This window comes from Macaca fascicularis, chromosome 10 (assembly GCF_037993035.2).
Source record: "Macaca fascicularis isolate 582-1 chromosome 10, T2T-MFA8v1.1".
In the NCBI taxonomy this organism is placed as follows: Eukaryota; Metazoa; Chordata; class Mammalia; order Primates; family Cercopithecidae; genus Macaca; species Macaca fascicularis.
This window is the reverse complement of record NC_088384.1, coordinates 114,481,621-114,506,272: the sequence shown is the minus strand read 5'-3', so window position 1 is coordinate 114,506,272 and position 24,652 is coordinate 114,481,621. Positions and strand designations below refer to the sequence as shown.

The window sequence follows — 24,652 nt, the reverse complement described above, 5'->3', positions numbered from 1 at the left end:
CGGAGGCTGAGGTGGAAGGAATGGTTGAGCCCAGCAGTTTGAGACCAGTCTAGAAAACGTAAGGAGATGTCATCTCTACAAAAAAAATTTAAAAATTAACTGAGCATGGTGGCACATGCCTGTGGTCCCAGCTACTCAGGAGGCTGAGGTGGGAGGATCACTTGGGCCCAGGAGGGAGGCTGCAATGAGCCATGATAGCACCACTGTACTCCAGCCTGGGGGACACTGAGAGACTCTGTCTCAAAAATAATAAATTAAAATGAGAAAATGAAACTTACTTTAAAGGCATATCTAGAAAGTGTAAGCGCATATTATCTGGGAGTAGTTTTAGAACCACTCTGCCAACTACCAACGGAACACATTCATTACCAAATCCCTCCTCTGTCACTGTGGCAGTGTCTGGGCTATCTCTACCCCAAGACCCATCTCCATCCCTCCAGGCTGTAGTGACAGCACCTTCCCAGCTAAATCCCATGTCCTAAGAGGATATGCTCCTGATAACTTCTCCTTTTGGCAGCAGAGGATGGGAATTACAGGGTATTCTAGGATCATAGACCAGGATAGCAGCAAGGTGACGATATAGAAAAAGAAGGCATCCCCCACCCTCCGTGCCTCCAACCCTTCCCAAAACCATGCAAGAGGCAGCTAGTATAACACAGGTACCAAGAATCAAAAGTGGGAACCAAAAAGTGGGACACTAGGGAACTGCCACAAAAATTATGACAGATCCACTAAATGGAATAGCATGCTGCCACTCAAATGATGCTGAAGAGCATTCAGTTAGATGGAGGAAATGTCCAGAATATTAAGTGAAGAAACCACAGAGAATACTGAAGTCTGCTCCTCTGCACACACACATCTGTACACGTGTGCCTACCACATGAGTCAAAAAAATATCAGGCAAGGATCATCACTGAATGCTAAAACCACCAGGTGAGACTGCTGGCAAGCAGGATATTCACATGGTCTCAAAGTATCAGATGACTCAGAGTATCACAGATTACCTATTAACCACAGGGGCAAATGTGCTTTGTGCTCTGACACTGGGGAGAGCTGGCAGTCACCGTCTTAACCAAGTGATCAAACAGCATCACCAACAGCAGGACAACCTGGTATGAAATACCGACTATGGAATATTCTTGCCAAAACACATTTAACTTGAATTTAATCATGAGGAAATAATCGAACAAATCCACAATACGGGACATTCTATAAGTCAACTGGCCTGGACATTTAAAAAAAAAAAAAAAAAAGTAGTTCAAAGTTTGGGCAGGGTGCAGTGGCTCACACCTGTAATCCCAGCACTTTGGGAGGCAGAGGCAGGAGGATCGCTTGGGCCCAGAAGTTCATGACCAGCTTGGGCAACAGAGTGAAACCCCAACTCTGCAAAAAAAATAAAAAATTAGCCGGCGTGGTGGCATGCCTGTAGTTCTAGTTACTGACTGCACCACTGCACTTCAGCCTTGGTGACAGAACAAGACTTTGTCTCCAAAAAAAAAAAAAGTTCAAAGTTTGAAAAACAAAAAGGTTTGGGTGTCCTCTACTAAAGGCCACTTTTGGAACAACTAGGAAATAATGAATATTAATTTATCACATAATAATACTGAATTAAAGTTAATTTTTTCAGCTATGATTAATAGTATCATGGCACTATAAGAGACTGTCCTTGCTCTGAAGCATTTAGGGGTGAAGTGCCATAAAATCTGCATCTTAAGCAAATAAGAAAGTTTGTGACAGAAAGGAAGCAAATGTGACAACATGTTAACAAATGGTAAATCTAGGTAAAAGTTATATGAGTGGTCACCATGCTATTTTTTCAACTTTCTGTATCTTACAATAAAAAGAAAAACACTTTAAAATAAAGAAAAAGCAGGCTGGGGCAGTGGCTCATGCCTGTAATCCTAACACTTTGGGAGGCTCAGGTGGGCAGATCACTTGAGTCCAGGAGTTTGAGACCAGCCTGGGCAACATGGAGAAAACCTGTCTCTACAAAAAATTAGCCAGGTATGGTGGTGCGCTGCTATGGTCCCAGCTACTTGGGAGGCTGAGGTGGGAGGATCACTTGAGCCCAGGAGGTGGAGGCTGCAGTGAACTGAGATCACTCCACTGCATTCTAGCCTGGGTGATACGGTGAGATCATGTCTCCCCACTGCCAAAAAAAAAAAAAAAAAAAGGAAGAAAAACACAAAGCTCTTATTAATGATGGTTAGACCTAGTAGAAAAGAACTATGGGTCACTTTAAATTTTTTTCATTTGTGTATTTCCGAAATTTCCCACAATGTACATTTAAAAGAAAAAAAAGTAAACTGTTATAAAAATAATCATACAAGGAACTAAAATGACTCTTTACTGGATATGCAGTGCCTGGCCTACGACACACTCTGATAAGCAAGTGTCAGACACTAGACCGACGAGGCACTTACACAAGGCTCACTTCATACCATCGTGAGAGCTGCATTTTTATCCCTATTTTACAAATGATCAAAACTGCAATAGATTTAATAAAATCTGCTCCCAGCCACAATGTTAGTAAAAGGAAGAACTCAGCTCAAAAACACCCAAGCCCATGCTCTTTCCACTATGCCATGCAGCAAAAGCCAAACAGAACACACCCTTGGATCTTCCATTATTTTCTATCTGCCATGTTTCTTTGATCACACAAATTAACATGAAGTTAACACATCATGTTGCAGAAAATCAAAGAGAAGCTTTTCATAAGAATTGTTCTCATGAAAAGAAGACAGCCTATTATCACTGATCTCTCTAAAACTCAAAAATATCTGGCCTCCCCCTTCATTTTCTGCCTACAAGTGAAACACCAGTGGTGATGCTTTTCCAGAACTAAAACAAAAGACTATGTGGCGAAGTAGGGCATGGGGTGGGCTTGGCCTGAGTTGCCTTTGGTATGAAACTCAGAGGAGAATTGCAGTATGGTGTGAGGAACAGCAGACTCAGGTGGGCAGGCCTGCCATGAATGACTCGGGGCCCCATTTTGGGCTGGCCAAAACTGGAGAGCAATACGAGCGGTATGAGGCAACCCTGTCCTGCTTTCCCGAACTGTAAGGACAAACGCATCTGTCCTTGCTGAGGCTGTGGGTTGTACTGTACATTTCAATTCAACTCTCAGCCCCAGAATGCCTATAGACTTATTCAAATGTATAAAAAGCTCGTTTTGGGGGGAATGTCCATTATACTCTTTTTTTTTCCCCAAAACCATCACTAATATCACTTATTTGTTTTATAAAAATGAAGTCATCTTAATTTTATCAAAATTAGAGAAAAGTTAAACATATATTTTAAGCAGGGGGAAAATAATCATATTTACTAGAACAAAGCCACACACACGTATGTCTAAATGGGTGAGGACATTCAGCACTGACATTCTCACATGGCTCTTGAGTTTGTGGGGGATGAGAAGACAGGGTAAGAAAAGGCAGGACAATGAAAAGTATCCTTTTCTATCGGGGCAGAAAGGAGAGGCGAAAGGAGGCAATCCCTAACCATTCAAGACACCAGCCACCAGTGCAAGGAGCTGCTGAAGCACACTGAGCTCAGAAAGGTCAGAAAAGAACAGCCTTCTAGAAGTCACATAAAATGTTAAAATTATTCCTCAAAGTTTTAGAAAAACCACAAAGGTAGTTAAAGTACAAACCTTCTGAAAAAAAAAACTATTCCCTTTTAAACAATTTTGACATATTTTGCAATGCATGCACCCACAATTCCATATCTAATTGGTTTTTTAAATTATTATTACTGAAAAAAATAAGAAGCATTCAGTACTTACTACTGCTTCCATATCTGAAGTGTCAGTTGGAGCAAACATAGACTGAACCATAAACTTGTGTTTACTTTTCTCATTGGGATCATAATCGAAAGGCTGTAACATCACTGAGAAAGAAAATATTTCATTAGGAGGGTCAGAGCTTGGTTGTCAGTGCCATTTATTATGCTAATATTTGTACTTTGGTTGTAAAGCAATTTACCGGCATTCTCTTATCTCTTAGGATGGACGCCCCTGGTGGAGTAAGCAAGGGTGACTAACATCTCCATTTTGCAGGTCACCAACCTAAGAGCTACAAAATCAGGGCATGACAGAGCTGGGAATAAGGCCGAGGACCCAGTCTTCTGATTCCTAGTCCATGGATCTTTCACTACTGCAAGCCTACCATACATGTCTGCTATAGGCCTTACAGAATCGGGAAACTGGGTAGCAACACCATCTGCCTGTTTTGCTCAAGAAAACATATCCAAATGATCTTTTCAGGAATTAAACGGAATAATCTAAGATGTTTAAGAACATTTAAGGAACTGTTTTAGCTTCTCTCCAACCCATTTCTCATACAGCTAATCAAGGTAATCCTTGAAATACAATTTTGCCAATACAATACTAGAAAATTTTTACAAGCAGGACACTCACACAGCAGGGAAAACAGCCCCCTTTTATTTCCCTAAGAACCTAGAGAAATCTCACATAGAGGATCCTGTGGATGAGTCACACCCACTGCATGGAGGAAGATGCCTTCCTACCCCAACTGGCTCCCTTCAACCTACTTCCTAGAGTGCAGCTGGGCCTACTCCTATCAAATGATGGCTGCTTTAGAATACATTACTTTGCTACAAGGTTTTGGCTAATCCACACATCTAGTTAAGTTCCCTGAAATAACTTCACATGCAGAGAAAGCCTACTGTGGCCTTGACCACAACAATGGGCATGGACTGAGTGTTTCCATGCGCCAGAAACTGGGCTCTGTCCCTTACGTCTACCATTATCTCATTTAATCCTTAAAAAGTAGGTACTATTGTGGGTGGAGAGGGGCTATTCCGGTGTCTACTTTTCAAATGAAAGGAATGAACACGGAGAGGTGAATGTGCCCAAGGTTACACCTTGGTGGAGTGCAGACTCAAATCCAGGCAATTGGTGTGGAGATCTAAGCTCACAGCCACCACAAAGGACTGGTGCCTTGTCCTCTGACAGTATAAGCCTTACGTTTCTCACCAGCAGGGCTTCTACTTTCTGCTGGGCCCTCATCAGCATTCTCTCGCCTTGAAACCCCAACTTAGAACCTCCCAGGTGCTTCCTCTAGAGTCACAAAATCAAACAGTCAGCAGCAGATAGAGAGCAGGATAGCCCTGGTCTACAAATGAAGAATCTGGGATTCCACAAAGTGAAGTGGCTCCCTCAAAGTCACAATATCAGGAAGCGGCAACACTGGGACAGAGAGCCAAGACTTGACTCCAAGTGCAGTCTACACCCCTTTCGCCACACTAGTCACTCCAACACGAGCTAGATTTATATCTGGCACCCAGGCCCCATGACAAAGCTAATGGAACGAGTCACAAAACAGGACAGAAATACCAACTTCCCCCATCCATCTCTCAGGGATGCAGTGGCACTTTCCATCATGGGAACAGAGAAAGTCCACTGAAACCTAACCATGCACCGGACTTAAATGCACTGGTGTCCCTAGTCACCCAGACAGCTTCACTGCCCACAAGACCTACCTGAGTGCCCTGAGCTACAGGAAGCCTTGCTGGGAGACTTCTTCAGGACAAAATTCAATAACTGTCAGAAAGTAAACCTTTTATCAACGTAACTCTTTCTCTGGCATCACTGAACTGGCAAGAGCTGAACTTTCCTATAGACAGACCTGGAACATTTACCTACCTGGGCTTGACATTTAACCTCAGGGACAAATGACCAGACTGGAAGGTCAATGCTTTTTCTGAAAGCTAAATTCCCAATGTGTTTTGTTTTGTTTTGTTTTTTCTGCCCCCAAGACTGCAATAAGGAAGACACACATTATAAAGTAAAGAGCCAGTGCCTTCACATGTCCTGTGAACTTTCCTGGACAGGGACTGTCAACCTTCTTTGGAGCTGGGACACACTGTTAGATTAACATTCCCTTTCTAAAATTAAAGTAAATTCAGTTTTAAGAATTTCAGGTCTTGCTTGGCTGTGACAAAATCATGCTCTGGTATTTTTCAGTTTAGGAAAGAAGAGAACTTTGACCTGAACTACTCTTAGATTTTTGGCAGGGCACAGATCTAGTAGTAAACACTGTCTCCCCTTGAGCCTCTGTTCTCCCAGCCGTGAACAGCTATTGCACCATTCCCAAGTCTACCACTCTGGAGAGCTCTGAGGAGGAACAAGGTTTATTTGTAAAGAGCCCTGATGCTCACATGACAGCAATCTAAGGAAAATGCTAATTTTTAGAGAAGCTATTTAGACAAAATAAAAAAAAAACCAATGGATCCAGAGAACAGAACACACCCCCAAAAAACAGCCCCAGGAAGCTCTGCCTGCCCCTTCCCATTCACCACCTTCCTAGAGGCAGTGGGAGTAAAAAAGTACAGCCAAGGGCACTGTGTCCAGAGCTCTGCCTGGGTTCTAAGAATGCCCCAAGGGAAAACAGGCCTTTCCTTTCCATTTCTCCACCATCCCTCAGCTTCTTCATCCCCAATACTTTCATGATGGCCCAAGAAGGAAAGAAAGGAAAAGAACCTTTACGCATGTCTCCTGTGTAATAGGTACCATAGAAGGCAAATTATCCTTAGTTCTCCCATTTACGACTCACAACAATCCATCAAAGCAGCACATATCTCCTTTTTCAAGATAAAAAGATAAGGGCTGCCAGGCACAGTGGCTCACACCTGTTAATACCAACACTTTGGGAGGCCAAGGCGGGGGGATCACTTCAGTTCAAAACCAACCTGGGCGACAAAGCAAGACCTCATCTCTACCACAAAAAAATCAGCTGGGCATGGTGGCCTATACTCACAGACTTTTCCAATGAGATCAGCAGGAAAAGAAATGAATGTGATGGTTTTGCAAGTGTACGATGCAATATGCCAACATTTGGAAGCTCTGCAACACTCAGCAAATGGTTTCCAAACAGTCCATGCATGATATCACAAAATCCATTCAAAGTACAGGAGAGACTGTAGTCCCAGTTACTTGAGAGGCTGAAATTGAGCTGGAAGGACTGCTTGGGCCTGGGAGATGGAGGCTGCAGAGAGAGAGCTATGATAGCGCCACTGAACTCCAGCCTGGGTGACAGAGCAAGACCCAGTCTCTTAAAAAAAGAAAAAAAAAAAAAAAAAAGATAAGGGCTTAGAAAGGCGCTAAGTGGGCTCACCTGGGTCCCACGGCCAGCATATTAAACAAGAGTGCCAGGGCTCAAACCCAGCTTTGACTCTAGAGAAAAACAATTTACAGTACTTATTATCAATGATAAAATACAAGCTTTCAGGCAAAAATTATAATTGTGGAAAACTTATCTGCCAACCACAGCTTCATGGTTCTGCAAATACAGACTTTTCCAATGAGATCAGCAGGAAAAGAAATGAATGTGATTTTTTTGCAAGTGTACGATGCAATATGCCAACATTTGGAAGCTCTGCAACACTCAGCAAATGGTTTCCAAACAGTCCATGCATGATATCACAAAATCCATTCAAAGTACAGGAGAGACTGATGTGTTTTAGTGAAACAATGTTCAAAAAGTCACAGACATGGCCTCAGATTCCACATCATACTAATAACCTTGAAGAAAGTAACACTTGTCAAGTTTTGGTGTAGTATCGAAGAATGTTCAGATTTATCTGAAAAAGCATTAAACATACTCTTCCCTTTTCCAACTACATTATCTGTGGAGAAAGCAGTTTTTCTCCATATGCATTCACCAAAAGAACACATCCTAACAGACTAAATGTAGAAGCAGATATGAGAATCCAGCCTGTCTTCTATTGAAACAGACACTAAAGAAATTTGCCACAGGGCAGAGTGGCTCACGCCTATAATCCCAGCACTTCAGGAGGCAGGGGTGGGTGGATCACCTAAGGTCAAGAGTTCCAGACCAGCCTCACTAACATGGTGAAACCCTTTCTTTACTAAAAATACAAAAATTATCTGGGCTTGGTGGTGCACGCCTGTAATCCCAGCTACTCAGGAGGCTGAGGCAGGAGAATCGTTTAAACCTGGGAGGTGGAGATTGCAGTGAGCCAAGATTGCGCTACTGTACTCCAGCCTGGGTGACAGAGCAAGACTCTGCCTCAAAACAAAAAAAAAAGAAAAATGAAATTTGCAGGCCAGGCACGGTGGCTCACGGCTGTAATCCCAGCACTTTGGGAGGCCAAGGCGGGTGGATCACATGAGGCCAGGAGTTTGAGATCAGCCTGGCCAAGAGGCAACCCTGTCTCTACTGAAAATACAAAAACTAGCCGGGCATGGTGGCGGGCACCTGTAATCCCAGCTATTCGGGAGGCTGAGGCATGAGAATCACTTGAACCTGGGAGGATGGAGTCTCACTCTGTCCTTCATGCTACAGTGCAGTGGCAAGATCGTGCCACTGCATTACAGCTTGACCAACAGACTCCATCTCAAAAAAAAGAAAAGAAATTGGCAAAAAATGGAAAAACGCGTCAAGTTTCAGTCTTCTCACTAATTTTTTTGAAAACTTATTTTTCATTAAAAATGTTACTGTTAACATGTAATTATGTCATTCTTAAATGATTTTACAAATTTTCAGTTTAATTTTTAATATAATATTGATAAACCCCACAAACCAAAAAGCTTTGTGGGTCCTTTTTTTTTTTTTTTTTTTTTTTTAAAGAGATGGGGTCTTGCTATGTTGTCCAGACTGGCCTCCAACTCCTGGGCTCAAATGATCCTCCTGCCTTAGCTTCCTGAGTAGCTAGGACCATAGGTGCCTGCCACTGTGCCCAGCTGCATCTTCATTTTTAAGAATGTAAAGGAGTCCTGAGACCAAAAAGTTTGAGCACTGTTATGCTACAACAAATAGCACAGGCCCTCCAGGAGGTAAACAATATGGTTAAGTAAGTCAATGCGGTTAAGTAATAACACACTGGTGGCTCTAAGTAGTACCCCTCTTGGTAGAATCTGCAGTTTAAAAAGAGAAAGGAGATTTACACAAACCAGGTCTTGAGTTTTCGGGACGTACCTGGCCCTCAGGTGAAAATAGAAGCACATATGCATGCACACACATTCCTTACGGAAGGAATGGGGCATTACCTATGCTCCTCTAATCAAACGCCTTTGCAACTGCTTGCTCTACCTCCACAGAAGGGCACTGTCTGAGATATACTGCCCCCTTACTGCAGACCTTACAGATGTCACCAGCACAGCTCCAGGCCTAGAACATCCTACCTACCAAGTCACCACAGTGTAGACATGGAAGGACCATTTCATGGGCAGGGGAGAAGACATAAACACCCACCACAAGGCAGTGGGTGTAAGCAATCACTTTAACGGAGCCCCGGCGACAGCCTGAGGTAGCAGGTCCAACAGCCCTTCTGCAAAAGCAGAGGACTGAGCAGATATATACACAGATGCCTAAATACACTGTTGAATAGAAACTTTTCAATTGGGAATAAAAACCATGCCCTACTGGCATGTCAACTTTCAGGAAGTTCTAGGTATAAGGTGGGTACTTATGGGAGGTTTCTGATCTGATAAAAGGTTTTTGCTTTGGAGAAAAAAAAAAAGTCTAACAAGCACCATGGCATATGCTTCATTTTTTAAATCTCAGAATCTCATCTTTGAAAAGAAATCTCTTCACATTTTACATGCCTACAATCTCAGCTCAGGCCCCAAAGACTCACTTCTAGATTTCTACCAGCCTGGAACATCTAAGGGGGGTGCTTGCCACCACCAGCTCTCCTTGGCTTGTGGGCTCCGACATCAGTGAGCCACAGTGAAGATCTGGGACACCCAGATTCTGTGAAACTTCATAAACTCCTGGAGTACCTCGGTATCCACATCCTGCTTAACATGGCCCCTAACTCACATCAAATAGTTTGTATTTTTCAGCTACTATCATCTCATGTCAAATTCAATTTGCTCTATCCTGTTAGTGGGAACTTTATAAAAACATGACAGAATGCTACTAATCATTAGTTCTTTCAGCTCCATACGTGCAAACGGTGACAGAAATTATGTACTTTTTTCCATGGCAGGTTATTAAACAGTTTCCCATTAACTTATTTCACTTTCACTTTTTTTTTTAAAAGAGATGGGGTCTTGCTAATGTTGTCTAGACTGGCCTCCAACTCCTGGGCTCAAGTGATCCTTCTGCCTTAGCCTCCTGAGTAGCTAGGACTATAGGTGCCTGCCACTGTGCCCAGCTGTGTCTTCATTTTTAAGAATGTAAAGGGGTCCTGAGACCAAAAAGTTTAAGCACTGTTATGCTACACCAAATGGTATTCACCAGTATCTCTTCACTTGAATACCAGAGATACTGATGATAAAGCCCTCTTAAATGAATCATCTATCCTACTTTTAAAATGTATCTGCTGATACATTAAAAAGAAGTCTGTTACCAGAAGACAGCCTGGAAGCCAGGTCACTACTCATCCACATTAACGCTTTGTGATACAATGCCTGTTGTATTACAGATTGCAAACTGGGATCCTGTTAAGAAAGGGCCTTTGGGGTCATAACATTGGATCAATAATATCAGAGTTTCCTCAACAGAAAAGAAATGCAGAAGATACGCTACTTAAAACATATACACACACCCCTTGGAGAAATGATGACTTGATTAAATGCAGCATAAATGCTGCTTCTGAGAACCCAAGCAAATCACAGATCACTTTCATCTGCATCATAATGGTAACAGCAAATAAAGTCTAACAAGCACTATGGCACATGCTTCACTTTTTTTTAATCTCAGAATCTTATCTTCGAAATCTCTCTCTCCACATTTTGCATGCCTACAATCTCAGCTCAGGCCCACAGATCTCTCTAGATTTCTCCCAACTAAGAGATTTTTCCAAGTTTCTTCTAGTTTCTTTCCCAACCAAATCACCCTGCCTAGCCCCTACAAACTCCACACATTTAATCTTACCTTAATACCCTACTTGTATCACGTTAATTCCTCAAATCAAAAACCTCCTGTAAGAGTAACTATGTCCTAAGTAAAAGGCAATCAGTTCAGCTTTTCACAATCTGGCCCTTCTTGGATTTCTTGGTATCTCTTATTGGAGGCCTCCCTTCTGCTCCAACAGGTGTGCACGTCACTCAGGCCACACACCATGCCCCTATGTCCTTAGACCCAGTGATGCTCTCCGATCATCATCAAAGTCTCCTCTTATCATGTCAGCCTTGCCTGACACGTTTCTCTTGATTCTCTCTTACTCTACTCACATGTCAATATACCCCATCTTCCAGGACTTAATCCTCTGACAGAACACTGTAAGGAATAGCCAGGCGTGGTGGTGCATGTCTGTAGTCCCAGCTACTTGGGAGGCTGAGGCAAGGGGACTGCTTGAGCCCAGAAATTTGAGGCTACAGTGAGCTATGAGAGCGGCATGCACTCCAGGCTGAGCAACACAGCAAGATCCCAACTCCATAAATAAGTAAATAAATAAGGCCAGGTGCAGTGGCCCACACCTGCAATCCCAGCACTTTGGGAGGCCGAGGTAGGCAGATCACTTGAGGCCAGGAGTTTGAGGCCAGCCTGGCCAACATGGTGAAATCCCATCCCTAACTAAAAATACAAAAAATTCTGGGCATGGTGGCACACACCTGTAATCCCAGCTACTGGGGAAGCTGAGGCACAAGAATCGTTTGACCCCGGGAGGCAGAGGTTGCAGTGAGCTGAGATGGCACCACTGCACTCCAGCCTGGGTAACAGAGAGAGACTTTGTCAAAAATAAATAAATATATAAATATAATAAAATGTAGATAAGAACCCTGAAGGGAAAAGTTCTCAAACTTCAGTGAGTATCAGAATCACCAGGAATGTTTGCTACAACACCAACTGCTAGACCCCACCTCCAGAATGTCTGTGTTAGCAGGGACGGAGTGAGAATGAGCACTCCCATTTCTAACAGGTCCCCAGGTGGGCTGCTGCTGCTGCTGCTGGCCCAGGGCCTGCACCTGGAAAATCTGTGCTGTGCTATACCTTCTAACATCACAGTTCCTGCTGAAACACCATTTCATACCACAGTGCCTACTGTGGGCACCTTACTTTGTTAGGAGACTGTCAACTCCAAGACTCCTAAGCTCCTACTGACATGTTTGCCTTTTCTCCCCAGTGAGACTGAGCCCAGAACTTAATGTTTTAATAGCTCACATTCTGGGTGCTAATTTGCATTTTTTTCATTAGTTGACAGGTTTGCACCTTCTTCTCTTCCAACATTCAAAGTGTTCCTGAATCATGCTCTCCCTAGAAATATCCTTGGAGAAGCCCAAAGACGAAACCCTCCTTTACCACCACTAGCTGGCTTTTCTTCTGTCCTACTTCCCAGAGTCACTCCCTCCCTTCCAAGTGGGCAAGATAGGGCTTCCAGCTTCTGATGGCAGTGCCCTCAGTCTCGCACTCCCTATCCTCTCACAAAGCCTGCATAAAGACTGTCCTCTACCATACTGCGCTTATAGGATCGGAATGAAGTCACTGATCCACTTTTTTGAGAGTAATCAAAGACACAGATACATAAATGCCAAGCAGAGCTCCTGATGAGCTAGAGATAACCAGCATTACCTAAACAAGGCGATATAATTCTAGCCTAAAGCAAAGAAGTCGGACATTTTAGACTGTGAGCAAATTTATCATTTCCTTTACAGTCCTCAACACGTTGAGATCGTGACTACCTTGGTGGACCTCTGCCTATTCAGGGGTCCATGGATGGAACTCTGAGTCTAGCAAGTAAATAATGAATTGCATTTACTAATAAATCAGTCAACACTGAAGAGTCTTTGTGTTCTCTACAGGATTTTCCAGTTTGTGTATTCTGTCTTAGAAAACAAACTCCTCACAGTCTGATTAATTTATTTGTGCAGAGACTAGTACAAATGTGCTGACAGTGAGGTCTCCTTTCTCCAGTATCAATGGAAGATGAGGACTGCTATCTACAGGCACTGGCCAAATAACAAGGCTTATTCACTCTTTTTTATAAATATCTTTTAAAATGTAAATCTTTTTCAAAAATCCAACATACTTTTCAGTCTCCTCTAACATTTATAACGGAATATAACATACCCCTTTTCTGATTACTCTTATGTGGTGACATGAACCCCCATTATATACCATATTAGTGAAACCTGCAAGCTGTGTCTCTTGGGGTTGATCACCTAAAACATGGAGAACAGTTCCCCGAGGCTTAAGGAATTCCGGCTCCCCAATGTTATTTCTGAATGCTCCGCACTTGCTCTCTGTGGTGTTCTTGCCCAGCACGTCCACTGTCTGCTACGCGCTGTCACATGGGCCACTTTCAATGTGGCCACCTCTCTACTCCTTTCCCTTTATTCTGATCTGTGATGGGCTGGCAACCAGGACAGGGTTAACAGTAAGTCTAAGGTAAGAATAAACAAGACAACATTCAAGACTGGAGAGCCCTCAAGTGTGTAAGTATGCAAGGACCCGTAATGAGCAAAAAGAAAATCACTTTTGGCTTCTTAAAACTTTGCTTATTTTTTGCTTCTCAGTTATGCTGTACATAGTTGAAGTTACCTTCAGCTAACTGAGGTAGACGAAATGTATAAGTCCTCTCGATCTTGATATTTGAAAATGTAACGAATAAACTATGTCATAGTCACAAGAAAAGTAACAATTCTTCATTAAAAAGCTAAGTATTACAGTAAATGTGTAAAGACCCTTAAAAGCATAATTAAGCTGAATTTTTGTGGGCAATTTTCTTTTTTCTACTTTTTGTTTAACCAGAATCTCATCTGGTGAAAAAGATTAAAGACATCTTTTAAAGTATGAATGTGAGTTGTTGTTATCTGAGAGTAATAAGCCTGGTTCATGGAAACCACTTATAAAAAAGTTTCGCTTTTCAGAGACTTCCAAAGCAAACAATCAAACTAAGAAGAATGCTGCTGTTAAGAAGCCCAAACACCCCAAACGCAGCTCCCACTATCAGTGCTTGATGGATAAATATTTGGCTTCTTTGTCTAAGGGCTCTGTGCGCTTATACCCTAGTGCTAATCACCTGAAAGGTGCACCCCGGTTGACTGATCCAGGGCCACCAAACAGCTATATTAAACCGAGTCAGGGAAATCTTAAAAGGATTAATTATTAATCACAATACTATCCATTTAAATTAACTGATCAATGTTTCCATCCAAGAAGAGCTGCTGATGTTCATGCTCTGTCCTGAGGATTTTTTTTTTTTTTTTTTTTTTTTTTTGAGATGGAGTTTCCCTCTTGTCGCCCAGGCTAGAGTGCAATGGCACGATCTTGGCTCACTGCAACCTCCACCTCCTGGGTTCAAGCAATTCTCCTGCCTCAGCCTTCCTGAGTAGCTGGGATTACAGGCATGTGCCACCATGCCCAGCTAATTTTGTATGTTTAGTAGAGACGGGGTTTCTCCATGTTGGTCAGGCTGGTCTCGAACTCCCAACCTCAGGTGATCCACCCACCTCGGCCTCCCAAAGTGCTGGGATCACAGGCATGAGCCATCGAACCTGGCTGTCCTGAGGATTTTACTGGAAAAACTTTATGCTTTAAATGTGATTGAAAAGAGTGCTGAAAAGGGCTGTATGTCAGGAATGAATACTGCTCCTTAATCCTTTGAATTCTAATTTAAAATACAGATTCAGACACTGGGAGTTTTGTGTTTGTCTTTAATTCATTTTCAATTCCCAAGGTACACTTAGTAAAGTACATCCGTACCTAAATATTGGTATCTTTAATGACTCTTTCCAATGCCCCCCTCCACACACAGATATTTTGCATTTCTAATTTGCTTGGTACACAGGCAACCAATGTACATAATTGAACTACAAATGGAAGCATGCTTGCTACTTTAGTGAAATTAGAATTCAGTGAAGGTTATAAAAATATTAAACTTAATATCATATTACAGGAAGCGTAAGTATTTTTGATGGGCCCATAATTTTACCACTTCACCTGCTGTATCCGCTGGCAAACATGGTTTGGAATATTAATGGAAAACTCCCTCATTATTAACTGAAACACTAAAGAAAAAAAAAAAATCCACAACCACCTAACAGCTTACCATAAAGAGATTTTCAGAAATTATGTACCTTAAAAATATTTTCCCACCAAACAGTTCAGAAAATAGATTTAATTTTGTAAAGCCAGAACAACTGGGAAGATCCCCCACTGCCTCAAAACAATTCATTAATTCAAAAAGTTCTTTATTCCTTACATTTGAAATCTCAGGAGGAAAAATATCCAACGTCCCGTTCTCCAATCCTTATTTAAGTGTACCTATTTTGCTGAGGTCCAGATTAAATAATTCAAAACCATCTCTAGTTGATAGTATGTATCATGGAGCAAGGGGCCAAAACCACAGCAATTCTGGGCCAGTGAATGCAAAGAGAAAGCCCCCCGCACCCCCTACCTACCATGCTGTCTCATCCAACAAGCACAAACCCCAGAAGGGGCTACAATAAAAATGAGATAAGACAAGCACCTATGGAAAGGACAAAGAAAAAGATTCAAATTATAGGTCCAGGGGACCATATCTTAAAGCAACTCTTTGGTAAAGCCCACACATTATAAACCACTGACACAAAAAGTTTAGGTTATGCCTGTGTCCACTCTTACTTTACCACGTAAGTTTATAAAAGGGAGTGTTTTTAAGGACCCAATAAGTGATCTGCCATGTTTTGAAGAAAATAGCATGACAGGTCAGAGCCTGAACTTTTGAAGCACAATGTAAGGTCCCTTGAATATGAGGGTAATGTGAAAAGGTAAGAAGAGCTTCACAGGGTATGTCTCAAAGACATCTGGCTTTCCATGTCACAATCTAGACCTGTGTGCCTTCAAAACCTTGATCCCTCTGGCCAGCACAGGTGCCAGCTCCATGGGCAGACATCATTACCATCAACCCTCCCTCCCTTCCCACCTTCCTGCTTCCCTCCTCTCTTTCTTTCCTTCCCCCTCCATCCCTCCTCTCTTTAAAATAATGATTTATAGCCTTCCCAAATGGCTAGTGCATCCCAAGGGTTTTCAGAAATGGGAAAAGCACACTGGTCATGTCCTTCTTAGGTATGCCCTGCCCACTCTGGGTGGTGGGCAGGGCAATGCTAGCAGTATTTTAAGTTGATTTGGTGGCCACCTTTTTAAAGATTATATCTGAAAATGTACTGGCAACTTTTCACTATAAAACAAATGAATATTATACAAGGAAGAGAAAATACAAATTTCTTCTCAAAATTAGGAAAGGTCCATAAACAAACAAAATGTAGGGGTTGATTTATTTCTAAACAGTCAATTCAAGTATTATGCAATCCACCTTCTTCAAAAACTAGCCGGATTTTGTCAAAGCTAGAAGAAGAACAATGTACAAATGTACCACTCTTGTACCATGCTGTCGATTCTGCAGTATTTGTAAACATTCTGTAAGGCAGACACTATTCTCCCTACCTTACAAGTGAGAAAACAAGAACCTAGAAAGGTTAATAGGTTGGTCAAAATTCAGCCAGCTGGTTAAACAGCATAACTGGTCTTCCTGTTCAGGTTTCCTAACCTCAAATCCACTAATCTTTGAAGAGAGTGGGTAAAACCAAGCTTGGCCATGTGCACCTCCGGGGAAAAGGGGAGGCTGGCTTTTGGATAATCTGCACTGCCTGTCCACTGGTATCCTCCTCCTCCTGAGGACTCTACTGACTCACCAAGATGTCATCATGTAGCTGTATTAATATCAAGAGGACTCCCGGAAAAAGGCAGTGCTTTTTATCCCAAGCTATGCACGTCTAATAAATGATGCAGTAGTCCCTCAGCAATACAACTGCAGCAAATGGGGCTGGTCTCCTTTGCTGACTTGCAAGGCTGTCCTAGAAATGCAATGATATCTGGCTTCACCTTGGTTCCCCTCAAGCACTGGGATAAATACCAAATAATAACAAAGGAACCCTTTTCTAAGGTGCAGATATGATCTTGTCTCATCTAGGAAGAAAGTCTACAGACACATGGACATTTTATTATTCAACTACTTTTCCCCCCAAATACATTAAACTTTGAGAATGATGGTACTTTTTATATTCATTCATAAGTGGGGTCATCCTCTAACACTACTGAGGCAGTTTAGTATGACAGAAAGAGCACTGGATCAGGAGCCAAGCCACCAGCTTCAAATAGCAGTGCTGCCATGACCATCCACGTGACCCTTGATGACTATGTCACACTCTATGCCTTACTTCATCTGCCAAAGGAAGGCCACAACCACAAAGTCTTGGTCTTCCTTGTGTAAGCAATCATAGATCAGAACAAAGGCAGAGTTTGCTTTTGCTTTTTAAAACTTCCTATGATGGGGAAACAATGGATCTTCCTGAAAGAGAGACAGAGATGCCGGGCGCAGCAGCTCAAGCATGTAATCCCAGCATTTTGGGAGGCCGAGATGGGCGGATCACATGAGGTCAGGAGTTTGAGGCCAGCCTAGCCAACATGGTGAAACCTTGTCTCCGCTAAAAATACAAAAATTACCAGGTGTGGTGGCACACACCTGTAATCCTAGCTACTCGGGAGGCTGAGACATGAGAATTGCTTGAATCTGGGAGGTTGCAGTGAGCCAAGATGGCACCATTGCACTCCAGCCTGGGCAACAAAGTGAGACTCTGTCTAAAAAAAAAAAAAAAAAAAAAAGGCCGGGCGCGGTGGCTCAAGCCTGTAATCCCAGCACTTTGGGAGGCCGAGGCAGGTGGATCACGAGGTCAGGAGATCGAGACTATCCTGGCTAACATGGTGGAACCCCGTCTCTACTAAAAATACAAAAAACTAGCCGGGCGTGGTGGCGAGCGCCTGTAGTCTCAGCTACTTGGGAGGCTGAGGCCGGAGAATGGCGTGAACCCGGGAGGCGGAGCTTGCAGTGAGCCGAGATCACGCCACTGCACTCCAGCCTGGGAGACACAGCGAGACTCCGTCTCAAAAAAAAAAAAAAGAGACAGAGACATACACCTACACCCACCCATACATATTTATATTTTATATCAGAAAACACACTAACATTGTACAACTACCTACTGAGATTCTTTTATTCAGAAAACCATGCTGCGTTCCCTGTTCTTACTGTGAAAATTGGTAATTTTCATCTACTGACAAATTTGCTCAAATTTGATACGGGCATGGAAATCGAGGCGGGAAAGTAGATAAAACAGGGGAATAAAAGATTTCAGCTGCCCTTGACGTCAACAGAAAAATTTAAACCATACGGATCCAGAGGATATGGAAATGCCAAAATCCCAGTCCCTTCCTTTCTCCAGAGTGCTGCGCTGCAGTTCAAAGAGCATGGGCTTCAGAGCCAGTCAGAATGATCCACATCTTGGCTCTGTCACTTGCTAGCTTCATGATCCTATGACCACCAGTCTACTTCTTAGTAAAATGGAGGTAAAAACGCATCCCTCACAGGGCAGGTAAGAGAAATGATATGAGATAGCACATGTGCAGGTCCAGCACACAGAAGTCACTCAATCAATGCCAGCTTCCACCCTCCTGACTTCAAGATAATAACCTGATTCGAGAGTCCAGATCAGGTCTTGCAGACTCAGAGAAGCACAGGGGGAGAGCTGGCATGGGTACACCATAATGAGAGAGACCAACAGATGCAGGGAATAAGAGTTTGCAGAAATGATCAGATAATGAAACACCTTATATTTTTCCGAAGAGGTGAGTCATTTTTTTTTAGGTGTCAAATGAATAGCCAAAAGTATCACAATCAAAATCTATCATGGAAAAAGCCAGAGAGGTACTCACTTCAAACGAGCAGTAGCTTCTATTGATGCAGAAGCCTCTGTGACAGTGAGTCACCTGATATTTACAGGATAAACACACACTCCCCCAGAGCTCCTTCTTGGCTGGAGAAGTTCTAATGAGCTGAAAGTTTATTCCATTTCTAAAATGCATTTAAACTCCAACCCATCACTGACATCTCCTTAACTCTGAAATCCAATTCTCAATTTGGGCACTTTACCAGCATCTTTTCAAAAGCTGGATTTTGGAAAATATATGCACTCGCAGACAGAAGGGAAAGCCATCAGACATGCACCAAACTGACACCCTCGAGTATATTCCAATTTCCTCAGCCCTCATCTCCCTTGGCGTTCCACAATCAGTAAAGTGCAGTGGCCAATCATTGGAAATGGCATGAGCTTAATGTCAGAAATCATTTAGCTTAAGTAAGAAAATAACTCCATTTAGCTTTCTCCCACAAAGTAAAATTAAGTTTGTTTAGCCCTTTTATATTTATTGCCAAAGGGCAGATTTAATTTCAAGGGAGTGAAAACAAAACTCATTCTGAAGTGAGGTCTAAAGTTATCACTTCAGTTTTGCTCTAACTATTGAGGTGCAAAGGGGCTGTAAGCATTGAAACAAGGAGGCATTAATTATGAAAAACAGGTGACTGGGACCCAGCTTTCTGATCGGGGGTGGAGGATTGTGGGGTGGAGGATTGTGGGGTGGGATGGGGGGGTGGGTGGAGAGAAGTCTATCTTCTTCTTTTGCTACACTGCAAATAAACTTTAAGAAAATCTACTGTCCAGGGGCCTTTTGAGTCCACCCTCCAGGCCTCATCTCCGGACTTACCAGATACATTAATTGAGGCCCCTGCATCAATGATTCCACTGTTGGGCCTCACACAGTACCTACGTGGCGCTGTAGTCTTCACCTTAAAACACACATTTCGGTCTGTCGGATTGCCAAGCTTCAGGTTGGTGGTGACAACATCAGTGAAGGGACCTGTAGAATGAGACAGAGACTGATTGGGGGTCTCATGAGGAAAGTTGAGAAGGTTTGTGGAAAGGAGAGCTATAAATACAGTTAAGGGAAGATTTGAGATCCACAATTATCTCATTAACATGCCAATGGATGAAAGAGATGAGCTGAGGTTAATGTACTACCAGTAACGTCTAATATTTACCATGTTCCCACTATTTCACTAGGTACCTAGTGTAAGTATTCTAACATACAGCATCTCACTGAACCCTCACAACTTTATGATAATTGCTGTTTTGTAAATGAGAAAACTGAGGCTTGGGGGGACAAGTTACTTGTCCAAGTTTTCATGATAGTGGTAGTGAGGATCTGTAACCAGATGGCTTGCATCTAAGGCCAGTTCTTACCCATGCTAAATACTGGTTTCCACAATAACAATATGAAATCTAACAGGGAGAGCACAAAGGACTAAACTCGGTCCAAAATGATTATCTAAAGCACAGTGTGCCAAGAGGAGCAGATAGAAGAAAGACTTTGAGGTGTTAATGGTCTATAAACACAGAAACTCTCAACATTATAGTGTTGCCACAGAAAACTTTGTATCACCTTAGGCTATAGCAAGAAGTTCAGAGTCCTGCTGGGCAGTCCACACCTGAAACATTACAGACAGTATTAACTACTGAGGCTACCGGGAGGGTTCAAACAGGCTCAGTGGCCTGAAGATACTTTTTATTACTATTATTTATTCACTTCCTACTTTATTAGATTTTTTTAATTAAAAAAGTAAAACATGCTTCTTAAACCAAACAATAAAAGATGTATAAACAGGAATAAGCTTTCCTTTGTCCCCTGAGATAACTAATATTAACAATATGGGAGATCTTTCCACATCATCTATGTTTACACAAACAATATACATGCACACATGTGCAAGGGATGGGGGCTAAGAAATAATGAAATAATACTATTCCTATTACTCTGAAAGTTGCTTTTCTGCATTTACCCCTCTATGGTGGACATGTGATCTCTGTGTTTATTAGTCAGGTGGCTACAAAAACTGAGGTCCTTTTCAACACCTTTTCAAATTTACATATTTTTCACCTGTAGATAAGTATTTCTGTGTTTCCTCTAGGCAAGTTCTTTACTCTGGTCTTTATATTTGCAAGGAAATCAGAAGTGAAGGTGGGGAAAGGGTGTGTGCTTGTGTGTTCACAAACAAATACGTAATGTTGACCTAACAAAGTCATTCAAATGTATGTTCTGAAAAACTTCTCGATGAGACTCGAAGCTCCTAAGGACAAGGATTATGCCTTACCCATCTCTGTAGCCCCAGCACCGTGGCTGCATGAAATAAAGGTCTCAATCCACATATTCACCAAGAAAAAAACCACCCGTGTGTGGATTATCTCCAGCAAAATTAAAATCTCAGGCTGGTGTCTCTACTCTTGAGATGCTCAGGGCATGAAAAAAAAAAAAAAAATCAATCTGATATGGGCTTACCTTAATACAAATTAAGAAATCAAAAATGGTGATAAGGAAGGAAGGAAATGGGACTCAATCCCAAAATCAAACGACAGCCAGTTCTGCTATGAGGCTTATTCTGAAAACATAAATTTGATCCAACATTACTCATGTGCATATTAGAGGGATATTCTGGGCATAAACAATTTTCATATTTGTTTCTGCGTGATTTTGTCTGCTATCAACACTAGGGGAACACAGAAAACTGCTCCTTGCTGAACCCAACCGCAAACAAATACAGAAAACTTACAAGCACACACACCTCAACCACCTACGGGATACCTCAGTTCACCTTGTGGGTAATGAGCCACACCTATCCACACCTGGTATTACAACTTTCCATATGATTTCAGGTAATCCTCCTTACTTCAAGAAAACAACTCTTCTGATGTCCATATCCACAGACAAACTTTGGGTCTTTTTCAAGAAAAATGCCATATCTGCTGTAGCATTTGTGGTTTTACCAGCACCCTATCTTTGTGCATGCGTCACCAACAAAGGCTTTGAGTGCTGTGCTCCTAACCACACTTCCCTCAAAAGCCCTGTGGTTTTTACTGAGCTATTCAGTATAGTGTGGTGATTCCAGGAATGCATTACAGCAGAACTGACTATACTACTGCATCATCTATTGTTTTGTGAATTATTATTACAAACACTATTCTCATTCCACGAGCAGTGACATCTTCACAGATGCAACACTCCATGAGAATTTCTCCATTTGCTTACCTTTCTATCACAAACAACTCTATCACTACACTCTAAGTCAGCTCCCCATTGAAAACTAAGAGTACAAAGGAGGCCAGGTACCTGTGGCCCAAAAGGATTTTCAGCTACAGTAAGGGAGAGCCAGATGCTGATGCTGCTCCATCCTTGCATCAAGTTCTTGGCATAAAGGGAGAAACAGGACACTTGGTGCTGAAGCAGTGCTGGGGAGATGATAGAGGCAGCACTCTCCGTGACTACCCTTTTCCACTCTCCAACACAGGCAGTCTGACTCATAATAAAGACGGAGAAAAAGCTGTCCTCCAAGTCTCTCTGCTTGCTTAAGGAAGGGATCACTTCAGCACTCACAGAGTAGGGGGGAAAAGACTAGCTATGCAAGCTCTGATTTTCTAGGGTCAAAGCAGCAATAAAACACACACACAGACAGGCATAAAGGACACACAAACCTATGAGGGCACAAGCAAATCACCATGTACATCCACTCCCTGACCCTCATCTAAAAACTGCAACTCAGAAGAACTCCACATAAGCACAGCAGCACCGCAACACTGGGGGAAGGGAGAAAAAAGTGGACAAAAATGTGCACGACATAAAGAGACACCTGAAATTAGGGTGAGCTTTCAAATATAAAGCCTAAGGATGACAGGTACTCAACGACAGTTTGAATGTGATTCAGAAACTCTCAGGCCACAAAGCGTTCTAAATCAAAGCTTAATCAAAGCTTAAAGTGACTAGTTTCAACAAGATTCTGCCTCAAAAACATGGAAGTATCTTCAGAGCAGAATGCCAAGAATTCATAATGGCCCCCAAAACATCCAAAAATACATAGATCTTTTTTTCTAAAATGGTTTGAAGTATAGTGAGAGCAGCAAACCAGGATGCTGGCAAGATTCCACTGTGATGAAATCCAGAATACTTGCTAGTTTCCAATTCAGTTTCTAGTCTCTTCCTTCCCTCCTCTCCCCCTTATGAAGTTGGGGTGTGAGGATCCCAAATTTAAGTATTTGTGTATTTCTTACACTGACCTCTTCTTCAAAGTACTCTACAAAAATAAGCCAAATGTAAATGTAAATATTTAACTGTTTTTAAAAATTTCCCCAGGTTAATCCATTGCATCACAATTAATTGCTGTTACACAGCAATCTTAATGGTGCTTCAACTTACATAAATCACATAAAAGGAAGTTTAAATTGTTAAAAGACAAGCAATATCTGTAATAATAAACAGGATAAAATAAACATCCCAGATTTCTCCCTCTGCAATACTAGGTCTTTACATGCTTGGGATTTCTTGGCCTTTCACGGGCTTTTATTTGTAAAAATCTGGAGGGAACTATACTGAAAATATATGCAATGAAACAACATCATTGGTAAAACAACAAAGTCCCATAGGTAAAAATCAAGATAGTTTGTAAGAACAGGCCAACCTTCCTCTCCCTACTCTGGTCAATTTACTCCAAGAATTTTATTGAAAATAAATTATATTCGATTTGAATAATTATAGGAAATAAACTATGTTAGTGTTCTCCTTTTCCCCTGTATTAATGGATTAGTATACACAAAACCCTCAATAAAAATGATGTAAAAGCTTATGAGCATCATTCAGATTTTTACTAGTCACTTTCATTTCATAAAACTGCCATTTCCATTAAAGCATTATGTAAAAAATGGGATTTTACTATACCAACATGCATATTTATCACCAATGAATTTAAACACTACTTATAAAGTACAGAGTCAATTTTACAAATGAAATCTCCTTCTAAACTTAGAATTTTTCCTTTTTAGAGATAAAAAAATGATGTGTCTCTAGAACCACAGCATATACTTTAAATCATTTTTAATCTTCTATTCCTTATTTCAGATAATGTCTGCAAAACTAGGAACTAAGCATCTAAAATGTGAAATGGGAGGTTAAAAAATTGAAAAAACATGAATTTGGGAGAAATTGGCAATACTCTTTGAAACTGTTACTCTTTTTTAATAATGTAAACAACGCCCTTTACATCCTAGATTATGCATATACTCACCTGTGAACATTTGTGTGAGTTTGTTGAAGATGTTATGAAACAGCACTAACTGAAAATGAATTCCTTGACATGCTCTAAAATGTATTTAGATAAAGCTAAACATAGTATAATTTATTTCCTCTACCTTCCCCCAGGACCCACTGTGCTTGGATTTTTGTCATTTTAAATTGTGTTTAAGGAAATAAGAGGTAAGAGTAAGACAGTAAGAGGGGCTAGAATTGACCTGTTTTAGAAGGCAAATACTACAATACCAGCAAAAACTTGCATACCATTAAAAGTGAAAGAAGAAATAGTTGCTTTTTACTCTTAGTTACAAAAATTGGGCCTTAAGATGTACAAAGTTCTGGTTTAAAGGTCAAAGAAGACAGTCACATTCCAGAACAACATTAAGAGGTCAGGTTCCAGGTGTTGAAAATGTCATAAAAAAATGGCTGAATAAACTTGTCAGGAAACCTAAGAGCATTTTGTGGGAAAAGTATTCCATTAAATCTTTAAACAGTCTCCTGATCTACATATGATTTAAATGTTTTTCTGTAATTATTCATTCAAGACCCATGGAAGAAAAATTAAAATCCCTCCTTTCAGGAAATGTAAATACTACCTTTTTACAAAAGAATAATTTAAAAGTTCATGTCCCATCAAATTATAAAAAGTAACAATGAAAATTCCCAATGAACTGAAAATTCAATCTAGGCCTTACCTATCTATTACCTCAAGAATTGCATAACATCCTATCTAC

The 24,652-nt window shown here is 41.5% G+C and overlaps 1 protein-coding gene across 6 annotated transcripts in view; it reads right to left on the bottom strand.

Moving 5' to 3' along the window:
* VAPB (VAMP associated protein B and C) overlaps positions 1-24,652 on the bottom strand; it is a 55,862-nt gene that overhangs the window by 7,053 nt on the left and 24,157 nt on the right. For 2 of the 6 annotated variants that reach the window (XM_045363190.3, XM_065523344.2), the window contains exons 2-3: positions 19,512-19,664; positions 3,785-3,888 (exon numbers count right to left, since the gene is read on the bottom strand). In XM_045363190.3, the coding sequence (XP_045219125.1) occupies positions 3,785-3,888; positions 19,512-19,664 (257 nt within the window). The remainder of the gene's footprint in view (positions 1-3,784; positions 3,889-19,511; positions 19,665-24,652) is intronic. The other 4 variants (XM_074005607.1, XM_005569439.5, XM_015457684.4 and 1 more) reach the window with 2 other exon arrangements.